This window comes from Lissotriton vulgaris, chromosome 1_1 (genome assembly GCF_964263255.1).
Source record: "Lissotriton vulgaris chromosome 1_1, aLisVul1.2, whole genome shotgun sequence".
NCBI classification, from domain to species: domain Eukaryota; kingdom Metazoa; phylum Chordata; class Amphibia; order Caudata; family Salamandridae; genus Lissotriton; species Lissotriton vulgaris.
This window is the reverse complement of record NC_141685.1, coordinates 1,146,225,584-1,146,247,728: the sequence shown is the minus strand read 5'-3', so window position 1 is coordinate 1,146,247,728 and position 22,145 is coordinate 1,146,225,584. Positions and strand designations below refer to the sequence as shown.

General features: G+C 44.9%; 1 protein-coding gene across 2 annotated transcripts in view; it reads left to right on the top strand.

Moving 5' to 3' along the window:
* SUOX (sulfite oxidase) overlaps positions 1-22,145 on the top strand; it is a 345,156-nt gene that overhangs the window by 136,261 nt on the left and 186,750 nt on the right. For both annotated transcript variants that reach the window (XM_086963912.1, XM_086963911.1), the window contains exon 2: positions 19,983-20,049. In XM_086963912.1, the coding sequence (XP_086820038.1) occupies positions 19,994-20,049 (56 nt within the window). In that variant the 5' untranslated portion in view covers positions 19,983-19,993. The remainder of the gene's footprint in view (positions 1-19,982; positions 20,050-22,145) is intronic.

Here is a 22,145-nt window from a genome sequence, read left to right as displayed (position 1 = left end):
TACCACCGTCCACCTACCATAAGGATCGGACAGGTGGCGCAGAGCCACCCCAAGATGGGTTTTTGCCAATATCGCCACCCCCCCTTATATTTGAAGTTTGAGTTGAGCTTGCTAATAAGTTATAACCCCTCAATTTACACAGTGTTCTTTTCTCCCAGGGTATGTGTCTCTCCTGGAGACACAGAATGTCGACTGAATTTAAACGAATCAATTCAGCAAGCAGGTGTCGTTTATGAGCCGTCAGTAATCCCTCTACATTCAATGTTTGTATGGTTAGCTTACCTATCAGATCTCAATCATAGTCTTAGTCAGAGAGCCGCCCAAACATACAGAACCTATTGGAAGGATGTATACGAGAGTGGAGAAAAGGTTGGTAGACAGTTAGCATTACGCACGCGGCAGAAGAATGTCACTAAAAATATCACCTCTATACATGATAATGGTCAGATATATACCCAAACGTCTGATATAGTTATGCGATTTCAACAATATTATCAGAAATTATATACTGAGGATGTAGTGCATACTGAAAGAGACTCCTCGGTTTATTTAAATAATGTACTTAATTCCCCAGAGGAGGAAATGCGAGTCGAAGATCTCTCTCGCAATGATCTGGAAAAAGAAATTACAATATAGGAGGTACTGGCTGCTTTGTTGGCACTTTCTCCTGGCAAGGCCGCAGGCCCTGATAAAATTCCAATCGATCTATACAAAATATTGAGCCACCAGCTTGTGCCTCTTCTCCATGACCTATTTTTAGGCATCCAATGTAATGGGATCCCCCCTCAATCCTGGAATGAAGCCAATATAGTTGTATTCCCAAAGAAAGGCAAATCCCCGGAATTAGTTACTTCTTATCGTCCAATCTCGCTAATCGATTCGGACTCTAAATTATATGCTAAAGTGATGGCTGCCAGACTTAGTGGGGTCATTGAACATCTGGTCTCCCCGTGGCAGCATGGCTTTGTCCCTGGGAAGGGGACTACTGATCATGTTAGCAGGGCTATCACTTTATTTGATGCCATGTCTGTTATGGGGGGTCAGATGTCAATGATCCTCTTGGACGCGGAAAAAGCTTTTGACCGCGTCTCCTGGTCATTCCTATGGGCGGTCATGTCACGTCTCAATTTTGGCCCCAAATTCTTGAAATCTATTAAATCCATGTATTTATCTCCCAAAGCAAAGATTCAGTTATTAGGGTATGATTCAGGCTACATTAATATTTCTAGGGGCACCAGGCAGGGATGCCCCTGTCCCCCCCCTTTTATTTGCACTATATATTAACCCCTTAATTTTAAAACTTCTCGAGAGTCACCTAATTAAGCCAGTTGTCTGCGGTCAATATGATGCGAAAGTGCTGGCATATGCAGACGACATAGCGGTCGTTACATCCGATCCCTCGGAGGCCATGAACACAATTGAGAGCGTGACCTCTGAGTATGGTAATTATTCAGGTTATTGTCTTAATACTGGGAAAACAGTAATTGTATGTACTGACAATGTTGACTGCTCCGATGCTAGGGTAGCTAACAAAGCTACATACTTGGGAGTCGTGATTAGTCCAGATATCAAACGTATTATAAAACTAAATTATGATCCTCTCTTGGATAGAATTAAATCAGATCTAGATCGCGTAAACAGTCTGTACCACTCAATCATTGGTAGAGCTAATTTTTTTAAAATGAATGTGCTTCCTAGGTTTTTATACCTATTCCGTGCTATCCCTCTAGCTATCGATGATAAGATTCTAAAAATGTTAAACTCTTTTATGTCCAAATTTATTTGGCAGCATGGCAAAATTAGGAGGTCACATAAATTGTTGTCTCTACCACTGGAGAGAGGAGGGCTCGCTATCCCCAACTCTACTTTGTACCATTGGGCCGCCTTTATACAAACTTTTGCTATCTTGATCAATCCAAAAAGCGGTGTTGACAATAGGGAAATCAATCCAATACCTTCGATATATGAGCTTCTGCTTGGGAGCAATGCGGAAGGCTTGTTTCTGCGATATACAGATTCTTGTTATTACAGAAATAATTGTACATTTGCAACCATAACCAGTGCCCTTAAGGTCTGGAATAAGATTGTTAAACATATGCATATTAGTAAAATCAATAGGTATACACCCTTGTGGCATTCGACTCTTACATTTGGTATAGATTTCGATGTTATAGCAAAAAAATGGGAGTTGCTCGGTATCAAAACGGTTAATGATTTTTTGGTCAAAGGTTTTGAAACTACTTTTCTGGATCTAAAACTGAAATATAATTTACTTAATGGAGACTGTCTTGAATTTGTTCAACTGTTTGCTAAACTCAAAGCTAACAAACCAATAGTCGACATGTTAAGCATTTAATTGTTTGATTTAATGGGAAGATTTAAGATCAGAATTGGCAGACTGTATGATATTTTAATGACCAGAATTCAGGATGATCTTTAGAAAATGGAGGTAATGTGGGCAGCAAAGCTGGATAATCCAAATGTTGATGTGTATAAAGGTATTGAGTTGTCAAACCGTCTTCTTATGTCTAGTAATCTCAAAGCCCAGTTGTATAAAACCATGTTCAGTTTGTACTATACCCCGGCTAAGCTACATGCTTGGGGAAAAAGAGGGAATGATTTATGTCCCAGATGTGCAAGGGGTCCTGCTGACAGTATTCATATGTTCAGTGGCTGCTGCAAGCTGGATGCAATTAAAAGTATGATGGCAGACTTCTGGGAGGTACTATTTGGTCACAGACTCCCCGATTTCGATTGTTTATTTTTAATGGGTTATGATAGTTCTTTAAAGTTTACAAGAGGTGAAAAAAAGACTTGTATTTATTGGTACAGCGGTACTAAGAACTATTTTGGCCGCACGCTGGAAAAATTCGGATCCCCCCCAGCTTCCAGATGTGGCTAGCCCGCTTTTTAGCGGTATATAGCTACGAGACTTCAATTTACGCCACAAGAGGACTGAAAGTCAGGAAGTTGGGAGATTCAATTTGGAGTCCGGTCTCTCACTGGAAGGCTGGGATTAATCCGACCTTAAGTGACAACATTTAGTTTATAGGGCAGTAGGTATTTGTTACTTGTTTCTTTTTATTGCTTTGCTCGTACTGTATATCATGATAATATGGTGTGTCTCCATCATAATTTGCTGTGTATCCTGTGTACTGTCCTGGTTCAATAAAAAAAAAAAAAAAGAAAGTATATAGATACATAAAGGAGGTAAGTATATGTGGATTAAAGACATTGATAGAGGCACAGGATGAGAAATAGGGTAGTGCATTGGAAATGCTTTTTCAGGAGAAAAAGTGACATACACACAGATTCAAGTACATGGAAGGTACATAGATGCACAATGGAAGTATGTACACGTAGACCAAAGATGATTTTTATTTATTTTTTATTATTATTATTTTTTCTCTCAACAACTTAATTATTTTGCATGTTTATACAAATTAATACACAAAGATAGGTACATATCTATAGTGAAAACAAGCACTGGCGTTGCCAATAGGTCTCGCAGTAGGAAAGTTGGAGCTATTGGTTTTGTAAATGACATTTTATATTTGTTTTGTGATTTACAATGCCAATACTTTTAACTTTAGCATATGTGACACTTTTAGTATTTGTAATGTCACATGTTTTGTATTGCCTTTACTTAGATGTATTGATATTACAATTAACATTGGCTTTTAATTTTTTCAAATAATTAATACTTAAATAAAAGTGATTGTAATTTTTAATGGCAATAGCTTAAACTTTTGTAAATCACTTGTGAAGATTATGTTCAGTGACTAAAATCCAAGAACAGAAGTGAAATATTAAATTTTTTTGTGACATTTGCAATAAAGCTTCAAACATTGAGAGAACATATTTGAACCAGTGATGCTGTGGTAGTGCTGAGTGATGCTGTGGTGGTGCTGAGTGATGCTGTGGTGCCCCTGAGTGATGCTGTGGTGGAGCGATAGATAGATAGAGGGCGATAGATAGATAGACAGAGTGACGGTGATAGATAGATAGACAGAGTGAGGGCGATAGATAGATAGACAGTGAGGGCGATAGAGTGAGGGCGATAGATTGATAGAGTGAGGGCGATAGAGAGATAGAGTGAGGGCAATAGATAGATAGAGTGAGGGGAATAGATAGAGTGAGGGCGACAGATGTGTGTGTGTGTGTGTGCGGTTGTGTGTAGTTGTTTGAGTGGTTGTATGTGTGGGTGGTTGTATGTGTGGGTGGTTGTATGTGTGAGTGGTTGTATGTGTGAGTGGTTGTATGTGTGAGTGGTTGTATGTGTGAGTGGGTGTATGCGTGTATGGTGGTGGGGTTGTGTGTGTGTGGGTGTTTGGGGGTGTGTGTGGGTGTTTGGGGTTGTGTGTGGGGTTGTGTGTGTGGGGTTGCGTGTTTGTAGTTGTGTGTGTAGTTGTGTGTGGTTGTGTGTGAGATTGTGTGTGTGGTGTGGTTGTGTGTGTGGTTGGGTGGTTGGGTGTGTGGTTGTGTGGAGGCTAGCCAAAATGACTGTGTGAAAGTTTTAGTGATGGAAAAACTACTTTAATAAATGGCCCAAAAATAAGCTATACAAATGACATAATTAGTTGGCCACAAACCAGCAAACCTTCTGAAGTGAGAAACATCTAAAAAACTGAAAATTGTGTTGTGGCTTAGTTTAACTGCTGATTACGGTGCGGGTCGTTTGGCGCTGGACTGACTGCATGTAGTGAACAACGATACATTTATATTGATCAAGTAAAACCAATACGAAAAACCAATACGAAATAGATCATTACAGTTAAGCGGCTCAAAGATGCAACATGAAAGCAAGATTACAAATCATAGTATCCAAAATACTATTGGGTAAAATGATCATAACCCTGGTTGAATGTAACATTATGTTTTGGGGCTCGAGCCAGGGAGAACCAAGAATAATCTTCAATTTTATTGTTAAGATCTTCACTACTGGATTGCTTCAGACTAAAAACAGGACCTACTTATGGGGAGAAATGGAAGTGGGAACTCACCTCTAATAATAGTTTTGCAGCTTGAAGGGTTTATTGAAATGAGTGCTGAGAAATCCTTGGGGCTGGAAGAGACCGCTTCTGATAGAAACGCCAGCTGCCACTGTGATGAAAGGAGGCACCTGTGTCTGTGGAGAGGCCAGCGTATGATTGACAGCTGGCCTCTGTAACTTTAGAGAATCGCTCGTTAGCGGTCTGGGGGCTGAGACATGTATCTCTGGGACGAGGGACGCTGTTCACGTGGGAGGATGTGCTTGGCGCTTCAAGGACAAACCGCGGGGGAGAGTGGTTGAGACACCCACGTGTGTGAGCAAGGGTTGGCTGCGAGTGACAACTCCTTCTAAGTGGCTGTCTTTGCAGGGCGGGGTTGGGGCTTGGATATGTCTACTGCAAAATAAAGAGGTGGGATTCAACCAGGAAAAACAGATGCCGTCCACTGATGAGGGCCAACGGACGTCTTTCAGAGGAGACAAAGGCTGCCTGTCTCACTTGAGAGTTGTAGACTGTCGTGAAAAGTGATCAAGGATAAATCTCTCTTTGGGGCGGAATAGACTGCCGAGGGATAAAATAGCCTGTCTCTGCTTGGCGTTAAAGTGGAGATGTCTCTGTGGTTAATTACGAGCTGTCTAATTTTGGGACTAAAGTGAGATGTCTCTGTGCTAAAGATGTCTGCTCTTAGAGCGAAAAAGGGGCGGCTGCATGTACGGGATAAAAAGGTTGACTTGGTGGGGATAAAGAGGGCTGTTTCTGGTGGTGCATACCATGAGACTGTTTCTATTTGAATATACTAAAAATCTGTAATTGCAGGGAGAAAGAGTGCCTGGGATAAGAAGGGAGTCTTTTTTGGTGTTTAGAGGTGTGTCTGTGTCGTGATGGCAGCCTGTGATGTGTCGTGAGGCCAATGTGTGCTTACCAGGGAGTGCCAGGAGCCGGTGACAGCGTGATGGGCACTGGAGGATTCTCATTAGAGGCAGGGATGTGGCAACTGTCTCTCGTGTACCGTGCTGAGACCACTGTGCCGGGGTACCGACTGTCTCTTTGTGCAGAGGCCCCGCCTGGAGAATGTGCATTTAAAGGTGGTTGTGCTGCGGCGTGCCTCTGCAGACAGGCTTGTGTATTGTGTCGTTGTGCAATGGCGTGCCTCTGCAGACAGGCTTGTGTATTGTGTCCTTGTGCAATGGCGTGCCTCTGCAGACAGGCTTGTGTTGTCTTTTTGTTCGGTGGAGTCAATAGGGCGACGGACCGTGTCTTGTAAACCTCGGCAGCAGTGTCGGACGTAGATTGACTATATAAGGGTAATTATGTAGATGTGACGACTGTCTCTTGTATGATGAGTGTATACAGGGACTGGTCGAAGAGACAGCTTCATGTAAACTGTACTATCTACAGTGATTGTGCGAGATATGACGGCCTAGTGTAGTGTGAGACTGCCTCATGTGCACTGTTGTGTACAGCGATTGGGTGGGGCGATGGCTGCATGGTGCAGTGTTTAGACTGTCTCTTGTTCACTGTGCTGTGGACGGTGATTGGGAGGAGACAGCCTGTGCGATGGCCGCATAGGGCAGTGTACAGTGATTGGGCTGAGCAATGGCTGCATGTTGCAGTGTGAGACTGCCGGTTGTGCACTGTGCCTTTTGAGGTGGTTGGGCGGAGACAGCCTGTGTGTTTGCTGCATGGTGCAGTGTTGAGACCATCTATTGTGCACTATGCTGTGTACAGTGATTGGGGAGGAGGCAGCATGTGCGATGGCTGCACGGTGCAGTGTAAGACTGCCTGGTGTGCACTCTGCTTTATGAGGTGAGGTGTAAATGTGTCGGTGGCACAGCTTTCCAGGCTCTGTGGTAGCCGTTTGATCATCATCAGAATGCTAACAAATGTCCTTCGAAAAAAGCTTTCACTCCGAGAATCGACAAAAAAATAACTACTGTGAGCTGCACTTTAAAATGGACCTAGGTAATGACGGAGCTGGTACATTTTATCTAAATGCTCAAACGTGCAAGGACTGAAGTAAAATCTAAGTAAACAAGGAGTGTGCCAAATGGCCGGAGGGAAGCCGGATGGGGGCGGGAGAGCCTACGAAAGAAGCACACAAGGGAGACACGGGGGAAGCTGGTAATTAGGGGAGGAGAAGCCGCACAGCACACGATGGGCGAAGCCCTTTGATGTGCTGTGCGGCCGTGAATGCGCGTGCATGTTTGGTCACGTGATTCACGTGAACTTAAACAAAACCGCACGAACGAAACCCTTGGTTTCACGAGCGTTTTGAGGACATGAATTCTCGCTACGCTCAATGCGCTTGCGCGCATTGATAAGTCGCAAGACCTAAAAATGGTTGTATACAGAGGGATATGCTGTCAATTTCTTTTTGCGTATGGTGCTTATGTGGGGAAGAGCCAAATCTTGAGTAGTTTTCTGAAGAGGTAGAAGAGTGATCAGTATTGTGTGGGTTTTTAGCAGGTGTGTTTTTAGTGCTGGTATTAGCTGTATTAGGATAGCAATCGTGTAGCTGTTCTGTATCGTGTTCCTCATCCAGCGTGCTAAGAAGGCATTTTGATGGGTCTGCATGTGTATGTGTTGGAGATGGTGTTTGAGAGTGAGTTGGATTGCTGTATTGCTTTTGTGGTGTAACATTGTTGTGAAGTAGACATGGGGAAGCAAAGTTGTGAGGTGTGGCATGTTGTTTATATTTTTTGCGTGTGTTTAAGGCGGAAGGTGTATGAGTCAGGGGAGGTGGAGCAGCATGTGGATCATGTAGTAATGTTCTAAACTGTCCAATGGATGAGAGGCGGTTAGAAGAGAGGTGCTGTATTTCTGTATCTGTGTTAGGTGTGGTGGAAGTGTGAAAGCTTGGCATTGGAGTTTGGTCCTTTGTGTGGTTTGAAAGGTGGGTATATGTTTGTATTTTGTGATGGTAAGTATTATGAGGTGTTGCGCTTTGAAGATCTTGTTGTGCTGGTGTGTGTGATATGTTTTGCTTTTGAGTAGTAGTGAAAAAGGGTGCTGATGTATATGTTTCATGCAATGGATTTGGTTGTGTAGTATTGTTTGTGAGAGGAGGTTGTGATGTAGCGGGGTGGTGATGTGTTTATGAGTAGAGTGTATGTTGTGTGTAGGAGAGAATGAAGTAGAGGTGAGAGTGTTTATCTTAGACTGGTTTGTTGCAAGAGTTACAAAGTGTGGTGGTGTGCAGTGTGTGTGTTGTGTGTTAGTGTTATTATGGTAGAACGGAGAGGAAGGTGTTTGTTGGACAACTGATGGAAGGATGATTATATGTTTGTTAGTGATAAAAAGTGGTCTGTTAGGTGTAATTACAGCAGGGAGAGTGTCTGAATGGGATGTAGTTATGTATGGTGTTGATTGGCGTTGTGTTACGGATGAGTGTATTGGTTAGTGGTATAGGATAGAGTTGTGTACAGTTTGTAGGTGATGGTGGATATGTGTGGTAGTTGGGATAGTAGGGTATGTAGATGTGGTTTGGTTGAGTTTGTAGTGCATGCTGGTACATTAATCTGTGCATAGTGTTGTGCGTGGTGTACATTTGGTGTGAGTGAGTTGCTCTGTTTGTGGACTGTGTGGGCTGGGTATTGCTAAATGAGAAAAAGGGCAGCATTTCTGGCCCTAGTCCCGACCAGTCTCGAACAGGCTCTAACAGACAACTGCCCTTGTCCTCTCTGCCCTTAGGCTCGATGCCCGTGCTGAGACGCCCTAACCCTGGCCTTTTTATATAGCCCTAGTTATCAAGTGACCCCTTCAGCCAATGGGAACCCTAACCCTAACACTATCCAATCACAACACTAGCCCTAAAATCTAGAACCAATAGGAGAACAGGACCTTACAGCCAATCTTAGCCCTAGTCCAAGCATCCAATCAGTTCAAAAACCCTGATCTTTACGTCCAATAAAGGCCCTAGCCCTACCAGTAGTCCCAAAACAAGTCCATGCAACCAATGGCACAGGTAGCCCTAGTCCCTACTTCCAATAGAAAGCCTAACCCTACTTCAAGTCTCACACCTAGTCCAGCAACCAATCACACCAGAAGCCCTAATCGCTACTTCCAAATAAAGGTCTAACCCTAGCCCTAGTCTCTCCCTACTCCGAACAACCAATAACATAGGATGCCCTTGTCCCTACTTCAAATAGAAAGCCTAACCCTACTCCAAGACCCACACCTAGTCCAGCAACCAATCACACCACAAGCCCTAATCGCTACTTCCAATTAAAGTTCTAACCCTAGCCCTAGTCCCACCCTACTCCCAACAACCAATAACATAGGAAGCCCTAGTCCCTACTTCCAATAGAAATCCTAACCCTAGCCCTAGTCCCAACCCTACAATGATTGAATCACAGACCCAGAAAGCAATCAGAACCCTCAAACACCCAACCAATGGGGACATTAACCCTAATCCAATAGAAACACCAGGTACAACCACCAATCAGTGTAGACATGTACCAACCACTAGCAGACCATATAAGGTCCCAGCGACCTCAGACAAGGTTTGCTAGCCAGGGAGTTGGAAGCTGCTTCTCCTGTTCAGAATCTCCTAGGAGACAGACAGGCTCAATCCACACTTTGGACTTCAGCAGGTAAGGGCTTCACTCACTTGAAATCTAACAATACTGTTTGAATAAAACTTTACGTCCTCTGCTGGCCAAAAAACGAAGTGCACAGGCCCTAGTAAATACAGTTTAAACAGCTCACAGAAGCACCCTCTGATGTAGAAAATCCCTGTTGCTGGGGTGGGGGGGGGAGGGGGGCTGGTCTCACTGGCTTGTGAACACAAAATGGTGGCTGGGAGTGCACTGTTTTAACATACAGGACTTAGCACAGAGCCAAGGAGAAATTTGGAGGGAAAACAGAATTGTCACCAAGGAATGAGAGGGACAAACTACAGAGGTTGGACTGCAAATCCCACAATTCAACACGCTAAATGGAGGCAATCTTGAGCAGGGAAAGCCACAAGTTTAAAACACAACACAGGTGATCAAATATTCAATTACAGGCAGGCTAATACTACAATTTTTAACTGTAAGAACCACAGGCAAAGACAATAAAAACAGGGGATCGAGTGCCAATAGGAACAGCGCGGGGGATAGGGGGCAACCTTGTCTTGTCCCACGTTGAAGATTGAGTTTGTGTGAACTTGTCCCATTTATAGCTATCTGTGCCTTGGGGGTTTTATACCGTGCCATTAATTTCCTTGTGTAACTTTCTCCCAGGTTGTATGCTCGCATGGTCTGTTCGAGGAAGTGCCAGGACACTCTGTCAAAGGCTTTCTCTGCGACTAGCGTGATTGCTACCGTCGGTTTAGTAGATTTGGAAGAACATGGCAAAGGAGTCTTGCGTTATCATAGGACATGCGTGATTTCATAAAACGTACTTGTGTGTTGTTAATCAGCTGAGGGAGAACATTGTTTATTCTTGTGGCCAGGATTTTGGCATAAATCTTGCAGTCTGTGTTAAGTGAGATGGGTCTGTAGTTTTGGGGCCGCTGTGTGTCTTTGCCTTATTTGGGTATGACTATTATGTTTGCTTCCGTCATGGATTGCGTTACCACCCCCTCCCTCTCGCAGTGATTAAAGACTTTTTTCATGATTGGGAGTAGCTGAGTTTGGAAGGTTTTTTAGAAGGAGGCTGTGTATCCATCTGGTCCTGGAGCTTTTTTGTCCTTAAGGGACTTGACCGCCATTTCTATTTCCTTCGTTTTTATTTCTTGTCCTAGCGACAGGGCCTCCTCGTTTGATATCTTGGGCAGGTTTAGTCTGTCTAGGTATGCATTGCATCCCTCCTGGTCTAGAGTTTTGTCTCTTTTGTAAAGATCTTGGTAGAAGTCCCTGAACGTGCGTAGTATGTCTTTGTGGTGGGTGTGCGTGTTGTTGCTCGAGTCTGTGATGGATGAGATGGTGTGTTGTCTCTGTTTGTGCTTAAGGTATGACGCTAAGACTTTCCCGCCTTGTTTGCCTCGCATACGTTGATTTGCTTGTATTTTTTTATCCACAGTCCAGCTCGTTCAATCAGGATTTTGTTGTATTCATACTTTTTCCTGTGAGCTCATTTAGGGAGTTGGGGTTCCTAGTATCACTGATGTGTATTGTTTCTAGGCGCTTAATGTCTCCTTCTAATTGGTCTAGGTGTTATTTTGCCTCCTTGTCTCGTCTGGCTTTGATATCTATTCGTGTCCCCCTAACTGTCGCTTTGGGTGCGTTTCACAGGGATTTGGGGTCTGTCTGGTGTATCATTTTCCCTAATGTAATCCTTGATGGCTTCCTCTATTCTAGTTTTGTCGTCTTGTCTTGCCATGACTACATGACTGCTTTGTTGAACCGTCATCTGCGGGTGGGGTTTTCGTTGTGGCGCCTCGCTAGTTGTAGGCTAATACATGAGTGGTCAGAAATTGTTCTTGCCGCTATATGCGTGTGCTCTATTAAGTGTGTGTGTGAGCCTGAGATGAGAATGTAGTCTATTCTACTGTAGGAGTTATGCGGGGTTGAGTAGAAAGTGTAGTCTCTGGTGTCGGGATGTTGAAGTCGCCATGGGTTTTTCAGCTTGAATCTATTGCATATGTTCTTTAGAGTGTTGTGTGAGGCTGGGGGCAGGGCGTGGGACAACGACTGTCTGTCTAGCGTGTAGTCTAGTGCCAGGTTGAAATCTCCTGCCAGTATTGTCATGTCATTTGGGGAGTTTGCCTCCCAGAATACCGTGCCATCTGTATTTGGGGCGTATATGTTAGCTACCAGTATAGTTTTGTCACCCCTCCTCAAGTGTGTTTTTAGCAGACTACCTTCCTCGTCATGCTGTTGGTTTTCAATGGTTATCTTTGAATTCTGTTTACCAGTGTGATAACTCCTCGCTTCGTCTCTATTGCTGGTGAGCAGGCTACCCCTCCTATCCATCTAGCCCAAAGTTTGGCTGAATCTTCCATGGAGAGTTTGGTTTCTTGTAGAAGTATAACATCCGCTTTGGTCTTCGCTAGGTAGTCTAAAATCTTTTTTCTCTTGATGGGGTGGTTTAAGCCCTTCACGTTGAGGGAAACTATCTTCAGGTCTGCTAGCAAGGCTGTGTTGTTATTATGAGGCGTAGCTGTGTTGTTATTATGTGTCATGGTTTTCTGTGTGCGGGCCTCGCTTTCCTTCTCACCCCCCTCCCTCTGTGTGTTTCCCTTGTTTTGGATTCAGTAATGAGCTGGTGGCAGAGATGCATTGACACTTTGATCCTAGTGGAAAGTGTCGGAGTAGATGATCGAGATAGCCAAATCGCACTGAACGGACTACACAAAGACACCACATGGACACTGACATGGACAAAACAATATAGACGTACAGGACTGAAAGGACAAACTCCCCCCCTTCCACCCTCCCTCCCCCTCCATCGTGTTGTAGACGTGCGACAGCAAGATCCCGCCCGCCCCGCCCCCTCCCCGGGATATACTAGTTCTCTATGGTTGTACAAATTTTACTTCAGACTGTGCTTCTAGTTCTAAACACTTAATTGCCTAATTAGCGGCCTCTTCCCTCTGCCCTCTTTGGTGTATATAGAAAGGATATGTAAAAGACTTAGTCCCTCGTGGTTATGTTTCTCCCCATTGACTGCTGGGTTAAGGCACTCCTCCTTTTGACTCCGCTGTCCTGGCCTCCATCACCCTATCTTAGTATCTTTGGCGTGCCTGGGTTTCGATAGGGTCTGCTTAGGCATGTTCCATGAGGTAGGTCTTGTTATCATAATGTATATGCTTTGTTCATTAAAGTTACTTCATTCAGTACTCCTGTTGGCTCTTTAGTGACCTATTAGTTGACTGTGTTGACCTTTTGCTTGTAATCGCTTGGTGTGCTCGTTTTATCTGTTCTCTGGTTAGAGCCCTTGTGGTCAGCCGCTAGGAGTTATTATGAGGTAGAATTGGTAGGTCTGAGGTAGAACGGTTTGACCGTTGATAAATTGTTGATTCCGGCTGTTTTTGTCTGTTGTGTTTGCCACTTTCTTGTTGTGGCTGGAGACTTTATTCCACTCGTAGCTCTGGTGAAGCTCTTCTCTTGCTCGACAGTGTATTCGCTGTTGCCATTTCCTGCTGAGTCGGGCCATTTAGGTAACTGGACAGATCTCCGGATTTTTGAAGAATTGTGTTCTCCCTTTGTCAGTAATTTTGAACCTAGTAGGACCCAGCCTGTCCCATCGCTCCACCACATTGAGCACACCAAAACCCTCTCTTTCTTGCCCCCCTAAAATCTCTGAAGTTTGGAACCCAACAACAAAACGGTCTTTTTGAGCAATTGCAGCGTAATCTGCCTCTGTATTCTCTGTCCAACACCCCTGTCTCTAACCCACCATTCCAGGATCCTTTTTCCAAACTCACCCGCTGATGGCTCGTATCCTCAAAACATTTTCCGGGAAAAGGCCACTCCCCGGCTTCCCAGCTATGGATCCTGGAGATAACCTATTATCAGTCATAGCCATAATGAACTTAACTACATCATTATACCTTCCCCATCCCCACTATTTTCACTCTTGTGTTCTCCTGAACTCGAGCCATGATTGCCAATAGGCCTTTCACGCGGTTAGTCCCAGTGATCCTTCAGTCAGATTCATCAGTCTGCAAATGCTGCTTCCCAGAGTTTCAGTGGCATGTACGTTTTCTACCTGTCCACCTCCAGCATGAGCTCACTGAAAGTCCTCCACTGTGAATGAGATCAAGCATCCACAGTGTCATTGTCAACTTCAATGATGTGCCAAGTATGTACATACTCAACAGTTGTAGAACTTTAGCATCCCTTGTGAACTGCCTGTTGAAGGACACTTTACTGTTTTGAAAAGGCTTCCCCACAAGGCCACCTCCAGCACCAGCTTGAACATTTCCAGGAATGTGAAGTGGCGCCCTCCTTGATTCCAGCTGTCTGGCTGCTCCTCTGCACACCTCTTCCCTTGTCAGTAGAGGCCAACCCCCCACCTGCAGCTTCTGAACATTTCTGAATGGACAATTCCGTCTCGCCCCTACTGCCTTGCAATGGTATACCATTAAGTCTTTCCAAGAAAACCTTGCTAAGGCTCAAATTGACCTTAACTCCAGCCGAGAGCCTTACTCTGTGGTGAGGCAACTGTTTGCTTTTCAATTCCAAGCCTAACCTCCTGCAGAATGTGCGCCCTGCCTTCACTCAAAGGCGAAATTCAAGGCTCCTGGCAAGACTTGTATTTCCATCATTGTAGCCTTTCTTCTGGGTAACATGTTATCCAGCAACTTTGACAATGTCCTCTTTTTTTCTTCGGGCCGCCTGGCATCCATCTCAGTGCCGTCATATGACAACACCCTCTGTGGTCACACTGTTGTCTGAGGGGCTAGTGGAGCTCCAATATCTGCCTTTGGAAAACAGAAAGCATTTTGGTACACAGTGCTGGTTATGAGACCCTACATCATCCCAATAATGAATCCCTGCCCCGTTTCCTATAGATTGTTCAAAGGTCCCTTGTTGAAAACAACTGAACTTTAAAAAGAAAGAACACAAGAAATTGAACATCCCATAGGCAGTGCTTTGTGCACAATAGAACTTTCCCTGAAACGAAATTTCCAACAAATGGAAGTCCTCCGGGTGCACCGTCAGTAGCTGAAAGGGGGCCATCTTGATGTCTGATGTAGCCATGGAGGCTATCGTCCTTGCCTCTGCAACCAGTTTAAATTCCACATCACTAAAGGCATAAATCACCTTTGTCCGCTCATGTGCTATACGATCATGTACTGAGCTGCCCTCTGACCATGATAAATATTGAATCAATATGTACTCACTTTTTTCTTTTTTTGGGACAACTCATAAAGGAAAGAGATAATTTAGTACTGTAAAGGCCAACGAAACAGTCCTTCCATTTGCCCTTTCCTTTCCTATTTCATCAGTTTAGCCCATATCACTTCAGACAAAGCCTTAGCGGAACAAAAGTTCTCCTCCCAACAAGCCTCTGTAGGTCCACTGTCACTCAACTTAAAACCAAACAATAACTCTTGCCACCGCAACTCTGCCTCCTCTTTTTGTCACATGCTTGTAACCTAACCTGCAGCCTCTACAGGTTAGTTGGCATATGACCCTTTCCTCTGCAAAAGGGAGGCCTCCCTGCTTCTTTTGGCACTCCCCTTTGTGTGGAAGCTGCCCCAAGCCATCCCTGTCCCAGTTGTGAAGGGCCCACAGGCATATAGTGTGTACCTGGGTGCCAGCCATTGTACAGTGAACCATCACGACTGAAGCAGCAGTACTCCTGAATGCAGTGCCCTTTGTTTTAACTTCCACTGATGCCTTGTCATCCTGGTGCTTCAGCTGCACTGTTTGCTGTACCCATCCGTGTCTGGGTGGAACACTCTCTTAGGGACCAATAAATCGTCAGCAGTCCACTTTCTGTTTAGGTTGTTGGTGCAGGCGTACTTGGTGCCATAGTATGGACCCACACATCATCTAACCCCTGCCATTTCCTTTTTGCATCTGCTGCCAGTCTCGCCCTAAATTCCTTGTCGTAACATTCCCATGCTAGGCCCCCAAATGTTATTTGATCCTTCCTTATTAAGTTCATATACTTAAAGATAGCAATGCATTGCTATAGGTATTGCTCACAGTATACGCTGGTGTTGATTAAAAAGGTTGCCGTCCATTTGTCTGTGGTCACTGGCACTTTCAGGCGCCACACCAGCTCACATTCCTCTTCTTTTGGCCTGTCTCTCACATGTACCTCACCATGCAAGAGCCTAAACCTCCATATACTCTCCTCTCCAGATCCTTTCTTTGTTCACCGTCTTCAGATATGCTCCCAAGTATCGTAATGCCCTTAGCTTCTTATGTGTGACCCCCTTACTCTCTAACTGATCTTGTCCTGACTCCTGTACCTTCTTGCTACGCTCTTACTGCCTCCTTTTTTCATCTCAACTTACTGTTTTGGCAGTCTTTGTTGTCCTCAGTCACTGTACCCTAATCCACCACGTATTTATCTTCCCCCAATGTAGATATTCCTGTTCCCCTCCACCATCTCCCCCAACCCCTACAGAACCTACTGCTCTGTTCACTTGACCTGTATGTCTCCCACCTGGCCATAGGATGGGGGCCTGGTCCGAAACCGTCTACTCAGCCATAGTTTTACTTGCCACCTTTATAGATATCTTCCTCTGTACTGCTTTTTCCTGTAATACACACATTTTCTCTGTTAGCTCCAACCTCACTCGATCTTTTCCAAAATCATCAACCCACCAGTGCCATTCTTGCTCTTTCACACGTGCCTCCACTTCCTTGTCTATTACTTCGCCATCCTCCAGCTCCTCTTCCTCCTCCTAGTCCAATTCAATGTTGTCCTAGCTAGGCCCCCATGGCCCTGCTCCCACCTGACTAGCATTCATGCTTGACCTCTCCCCGTCTCCAATAGCCCTAGCATCAAAATCATGGTCCTCCAGGCACACAAGTTTACACAAGGGGGCTGCTCAAAGAACACCATGCTCCTCTCAATGATGATCCAACAACGCTTTCATGCCACCCACATGAGACATAAAGTTTTCCAGGCCTGTCTGACCTTTCTGCCACCTAAAAACTGCTGCATCTGACCATGTATGCTGCCCTCTGCTTCCTCATCCGGTAAGAAGACCCACCTTCCTTTGCAGGGTGCCACCCAATTTTCCTTCCCTCTTTTCCCCTCATCGTCTTTGTCCTGACCTCCACCTATAGCGTGGCAGAAAGATTTTGTAACCCCCCCCTAACCTCACCCCCTATCCCCCAGTATGTGACATTGTTGCCCAGACCCCTGTTTGCCTTCATCAAACCGGCCGTAATAGGCACTCCGCAGCCTCGCAAACCGCTGCAGCAAAGTCTGAATGACTTCCCCCAACTCCACTGAGACTTTTAATCCCCTGGGCAAGTGTGCGATGGCCCTGCAGGGTCCGTCTGCCCCTGTAGGGTGGACTTCTACATCTTTTACTTTACTCCTCCCTCCAGCCTGTTCGGCCTCAGAAGTTCACTCCAGCTTTACAGTGAGGCCCTTTTTAGGTCGTAGAGTACCGTTTGCTAAAGACATTGTGTAGGGCTTTCAGAAAAGTTGACCCTGGAATGCATTTCACCCGTTGATTATCATTGGCTTTGTGGTTTGTGACTCACATTTTCTGGCTTCCTATATATACTGGCTTTATTTGCTTTAGGCTGCCCGGGTTCAGTTCGTCCCACCCATTCCCTAAAGCGTATTTACTGTATTCTTCCACAAACTCCCTTTCTGTAACAGGCCTGTAAATCATGATCTTATCGTGTCACATTTGCCGTGCATCAGTGGCTGTCTTCCGAGGGCGCTTGTTATCTTTTCTTTTTCTGACTTTAAAGGGAGAGGATTTATGTGACAATCTTGCGGGATACTGGGAGTAGGAAAGAGTTTTTTTTCTAGCACATAACGTTTAAGTGAACTGTGTAAGTATTTCTGAATATATCAGAATTGGGAACACAAATCAAGCTCATTTTTTGTTATTTCTGAAGTGTGTTGGAAACAAATACTTTAATATGATCAAAACAAATAATTACACTATGTAATGCAATTTCCACACATTTTCGTGTGTGCACTGTCTGTTTTATTAGTAAAACTGTATGTCTGCAAATGTAATGATCATTTCAATTGAAAATATGTTGTCTGTAATGGCAGTGCGCTACCACTCTACACTCCAGTCTACACTGCACCACTTCACTTTACACCACTCCACACCACTGCACTCTGCACCTCTCTATGCCACAGCTCACTGTGCCACTTCTCACTAAGCCTCACTACTCTACCCTGACCACTCTGCTGTATGCCAGTTTACTCTTTGCCACCCTACTCTACACCATGGCACTCAACACCACTCCAGTCTAGCCCACACAAATCTACTCTAGTCTGCACAACTCCACTCTATTCCACTGTACTCTACGCCACTCTGCAACACTGCACTCTGCCAATATACTCTACACCAGTGCACTTTACTCTGTAACACTCAAATCTATGTCCCTGCACTATGTGGCAATCTATTGTACGCCACTCTAATCTACTCTGCACCACTGCACTCTATGCCACTGCACTGAACACCATTTTACTTTACACCATTACACTCTATGCCTCTCTGCGCAACTGCACTCTACCCTGCACAACTCCATGCCACTTCACTCTACTCTGAAACAATCTACTCTACACCACTGTGCTCCACGCCATTCTACTCCACTCAGCACCACTCCACTCAAAGCCCCCACACTCTATGCTACTCTACTCTTAGCCACTGTACTCTACACAACTGCACTTTGTCACTGCCCACTACTACACTATACTCTGCACCACCCTACGCCACTACAGTCTGTTCCACTTGACTCTACTCTGCGTCACTGCCCTCACTCAACTCTTTGCCACTCCACTCTGTACCACTCTACACTGCTGCACTCTCCGCCACTGCACTCTCAGCCACTCTGCTCTGCACCACACTCTGCGCCACTCCACACTGCACCACTGTATTCCAATCTGTGGCATTGCATTCTATGATGCTGCAGTTTATGCAGCTGAATTCAAAGCCACTATACTCTGCAACACTCCTTGCCAGCCCACTCTACACCAGCCCACTTTACTCCATGCAACTCCAGTGTATGACACTCTACTCAGCTTCACACTATGCCACGTCAATACAAGACACTGCCATTTCACTCCACACTTTGCCATTCCATTGTACGACACTCCACACCACTAACTTTTTTTTACCCACGCTGGTGTACAACATGGCTAAAACACATTGGCAAAGCCAGTAGCTCTAGCATAGGCAAGACCTGTAGACTTCGCCAGTGATTATATCACTTTGACATTTGGTGGCATGCACGCCAGTACTGTGGCCGCCATCTCCACCCCACCTCGTGTGTCTTGTTGAGTGTATCACCTGAAGCAGTCCAGCCTGCTCTAACACTAAGTGGCCAAGGATATGCCCAGATGTGGTCCCTTTCTGGCTGTGCCACTGGATTCAAGATAGCCTGGCTGATGAGAGGTGATACCTCAAAACTGGTCCCAGGATACTTGTTTCTGGTCCAGGGAGGACCTGGCCTGGCATTTCAGGCTGTACTGCTCCCATGAGGAGCAGGGTTAAGACAGATTTGAATATGGCTGGGTCCAAACTGAGGTGGCATAGTGAGCAAAGTGACAACAAATTAAACCCAGATCTCTTGACTGGGGTGAGTGGTTGAAAAGTTTCAGCACTCCATCCATCATCTTTTGTTTACTAACACTCCCGCCTTTATTAAGTCGGCCCTCCTCACCTACTGCAGACTCTGAAGTGCCTCTATAACTTTTTTGTTGGCCATTACTCTTGAAAAACACCATCACTACTCTAATTCTAAATCCACTGTATTTCTTGGCCTACTAAGTACCTCTATACTGCATAAATTACTACCAACACTCTACCTAGCCCCTACAGTCAGCTTTACCCCCCCCCCCAACTGCCTAAAGCCTTTCAAGCCTCAAGTACCAACTGACCAACCCCTGCCCAGCAGACCTCTGTCCTGCATCAGGCTCTTGTTACCCTGCTCAACCCAAAGCCCCATTAAGTCGTACGAAAGAGTACAGGAAAACACAGACCTGGAGTGAGGTGCAATGTGGGAATAAGTACATGAACAGCAGGAGTTAGGTGGAGGTGTAAATTAAGATGCATTGGGAGAACTACTTGTAGGTCTCTCTTCCTAAATGGAGAGGGGGGGCGGGTAATAATTGGAAGGTTGGATTTTGTTTCATTGGTAGATTTATGGGTCCCAGTACTGTATTAGAATGGGTCACCCCAGATTAGAACTGAGGTGCTTTGTCAGAGCTCTAAGTATTGAAATAGCAAAGGCTCTGCATATCAGAATTGAGGCACATTTGGAGAAGCGGTGCGTGAATGTTGGTTTTGATTGAAATGCAGTCTACTGCTAGATCTGTGTGGGACCCAATTCAGTATACTTATTTCTTCTCTCCTCCGTCTATGATGCCCTTCTCTCATCCTCCCTTCTGTTCCTACAGGCTCTGCTGGAATGCATCTCCTGAGACAGACAACGCCTGTTCTGCGAATCCTGCAGAAGAGGTGCAGGTAAGCAAGTGCAGCCCACTGCAAAATCCAACTTTCTATGGAGTATAGGTACTTCTGGAATACTACTCTGTTTTGAGGAACATTCTGTTCTCAAGGCCACATAAGGCTTAGTGAGTCCAGTTTTGGAGGCCACTTTCCAGAGAGCTTCCAAGATGAAGCAGTTTTGGCAGTGATTACCCCATAAAGATAGATGCTTTTCAGATATGAATAAAATAGTTCACAAATGGGTAAGACATGGCGGAGACATTCAAACACCCAGCAGAGGGAGGGCCTGGAAATGTGAAAGCAACATTAAAATATTCCACTTTTAGATTACAGGCAGAATAAATGAAATGTTTACACCATCTCAAGGGCATACAAATACAACAATATGGATGAGTGGAGACAAGGCAGACACAGGTAATATCGCCGGAAATGCAGCAGTGGAATTTGAAGGGAGTTGGCAAAACTTATACACCTGAGGAATATAATTTTCCCCCCAATTCTGTTTATTAAATTTGATGATGAAAACAGGACATTACACACCTACAATGTAAAGCCTGGCTACCTTTGTCGCAAGTGGAAGAGTAAAGAACTCATAACTTATAAGCAACCCTCCTCCCTCAGATGCCCACCCCTTTACACTCATTCAAAAACATACCTTAGGTGTCACTGCCGTATCACTGTCCCATGGGATCCCAAGGCTGTTGACCCTCTGTACTGCAGTCCACTCGCACCTTATCGCACTATCAGCAAGTGACCTCCGAATCTCCTGATGAATGGAGAATCAGATGTAATAGTTTAAGAAATGTTGGTCAGGTCGGCTCATTAAATTCAGATGAAAGGGGATTAATGAAGGGGGCCAGGATGGTAATTTTCTGTGTTATCCTCTGCGGAGAAGGTGAGCTTTTCCATGCTCAATAAGTGCCATATTTGTTAAGCCGTGCCGTGGAGTTTGGGATTCTGTCCGAGCCCCATAAGGAGAGGATAGCTTGTAATGCCTTTCCAAAAGCTAATGCCATTTGCCGGCCTTTTAAAGACTTCAGTGAATATATTAATGGGTTAGGCAAACCTAATATGACATATATTGGGAGGCGCTAAATCTGTGTATCAAAAATTTGTCAATCACCTAAAACCCACCACCAGTTTTTGGCAATTCCATAGCAAATGCAACAGAGATCCAGTACCCTTGTGGCCTTACTAGCATTCTTTGCTACGCTGTGATACAATCTTGGTGGCAGTGTCTTTACTAGACGTGTTGCGTGCTGCATGACTTGTGCGATGGAAACTGTCTTTCCATTCCTTGTGTGTAATTGTCCTCTCCAGATCTGTTTCCCATCGTTTCCTTTCTGTATTTTTCAGTTATTGGGGGGGGCTGTGGTAAGGGAGTGTATAGCTCTGTTATCAAGCGACTGTCTTTGTTCTTTAGGAGGATCAGTCTCTTTGCGTGAGGCGTAATGGAATGATGTGTCACCCAAATCCTGATCTGTGTTTATCGCATATGGTTGGACTCAGGGACATCATACTCAATATGTAGTTTGTCAAAGGTAATGATCCCTTCTGTATTGAACATACTGGCAATTCTGTTGTAGCCTGCTACTTGCGGATGCAGAAAGCACTCCGTTTGGAAGCCTAGTGTGAAGTCTGGATTAGCAAAAAAATAGGGTTCTTTGGCTATGGGTATGACATTAGCCCTTTACTCACAGGAAGTGTTGCAGACTGTCAGAGTGGTCCTGTTTATAGGAGTGGAGTACAAACTTCAGTGCCTATGCCTCCATTGTAACCAAGAGACCCTCCAAGTGTGTGTACTCCAGCAAGTGCTTGATCCATGAAGCACCAGTGCTTTTCTGATTCTGCACGGCCCCATTGCACCATGTACTGGAGTTGTGCTGTCTGATAGTATTGTGTGTATTCAGGCATTTCTTGTCCTCCATCATTGGTAGGTCCATAAATAAAGTTGCGGTGCTTGTGGGCCTCTTCCGCCCCAAAAGAACCTGTTACTTTCTGTTTGCAGTGTCTATAAGGCGTTGTGAGGAGGGTTCAGTGGATGGGATTAGAACGCAAATAGTACTTTAGGCAAGATAGTCCGTTTTTAGGTGGCAATTCTAACTATCCAA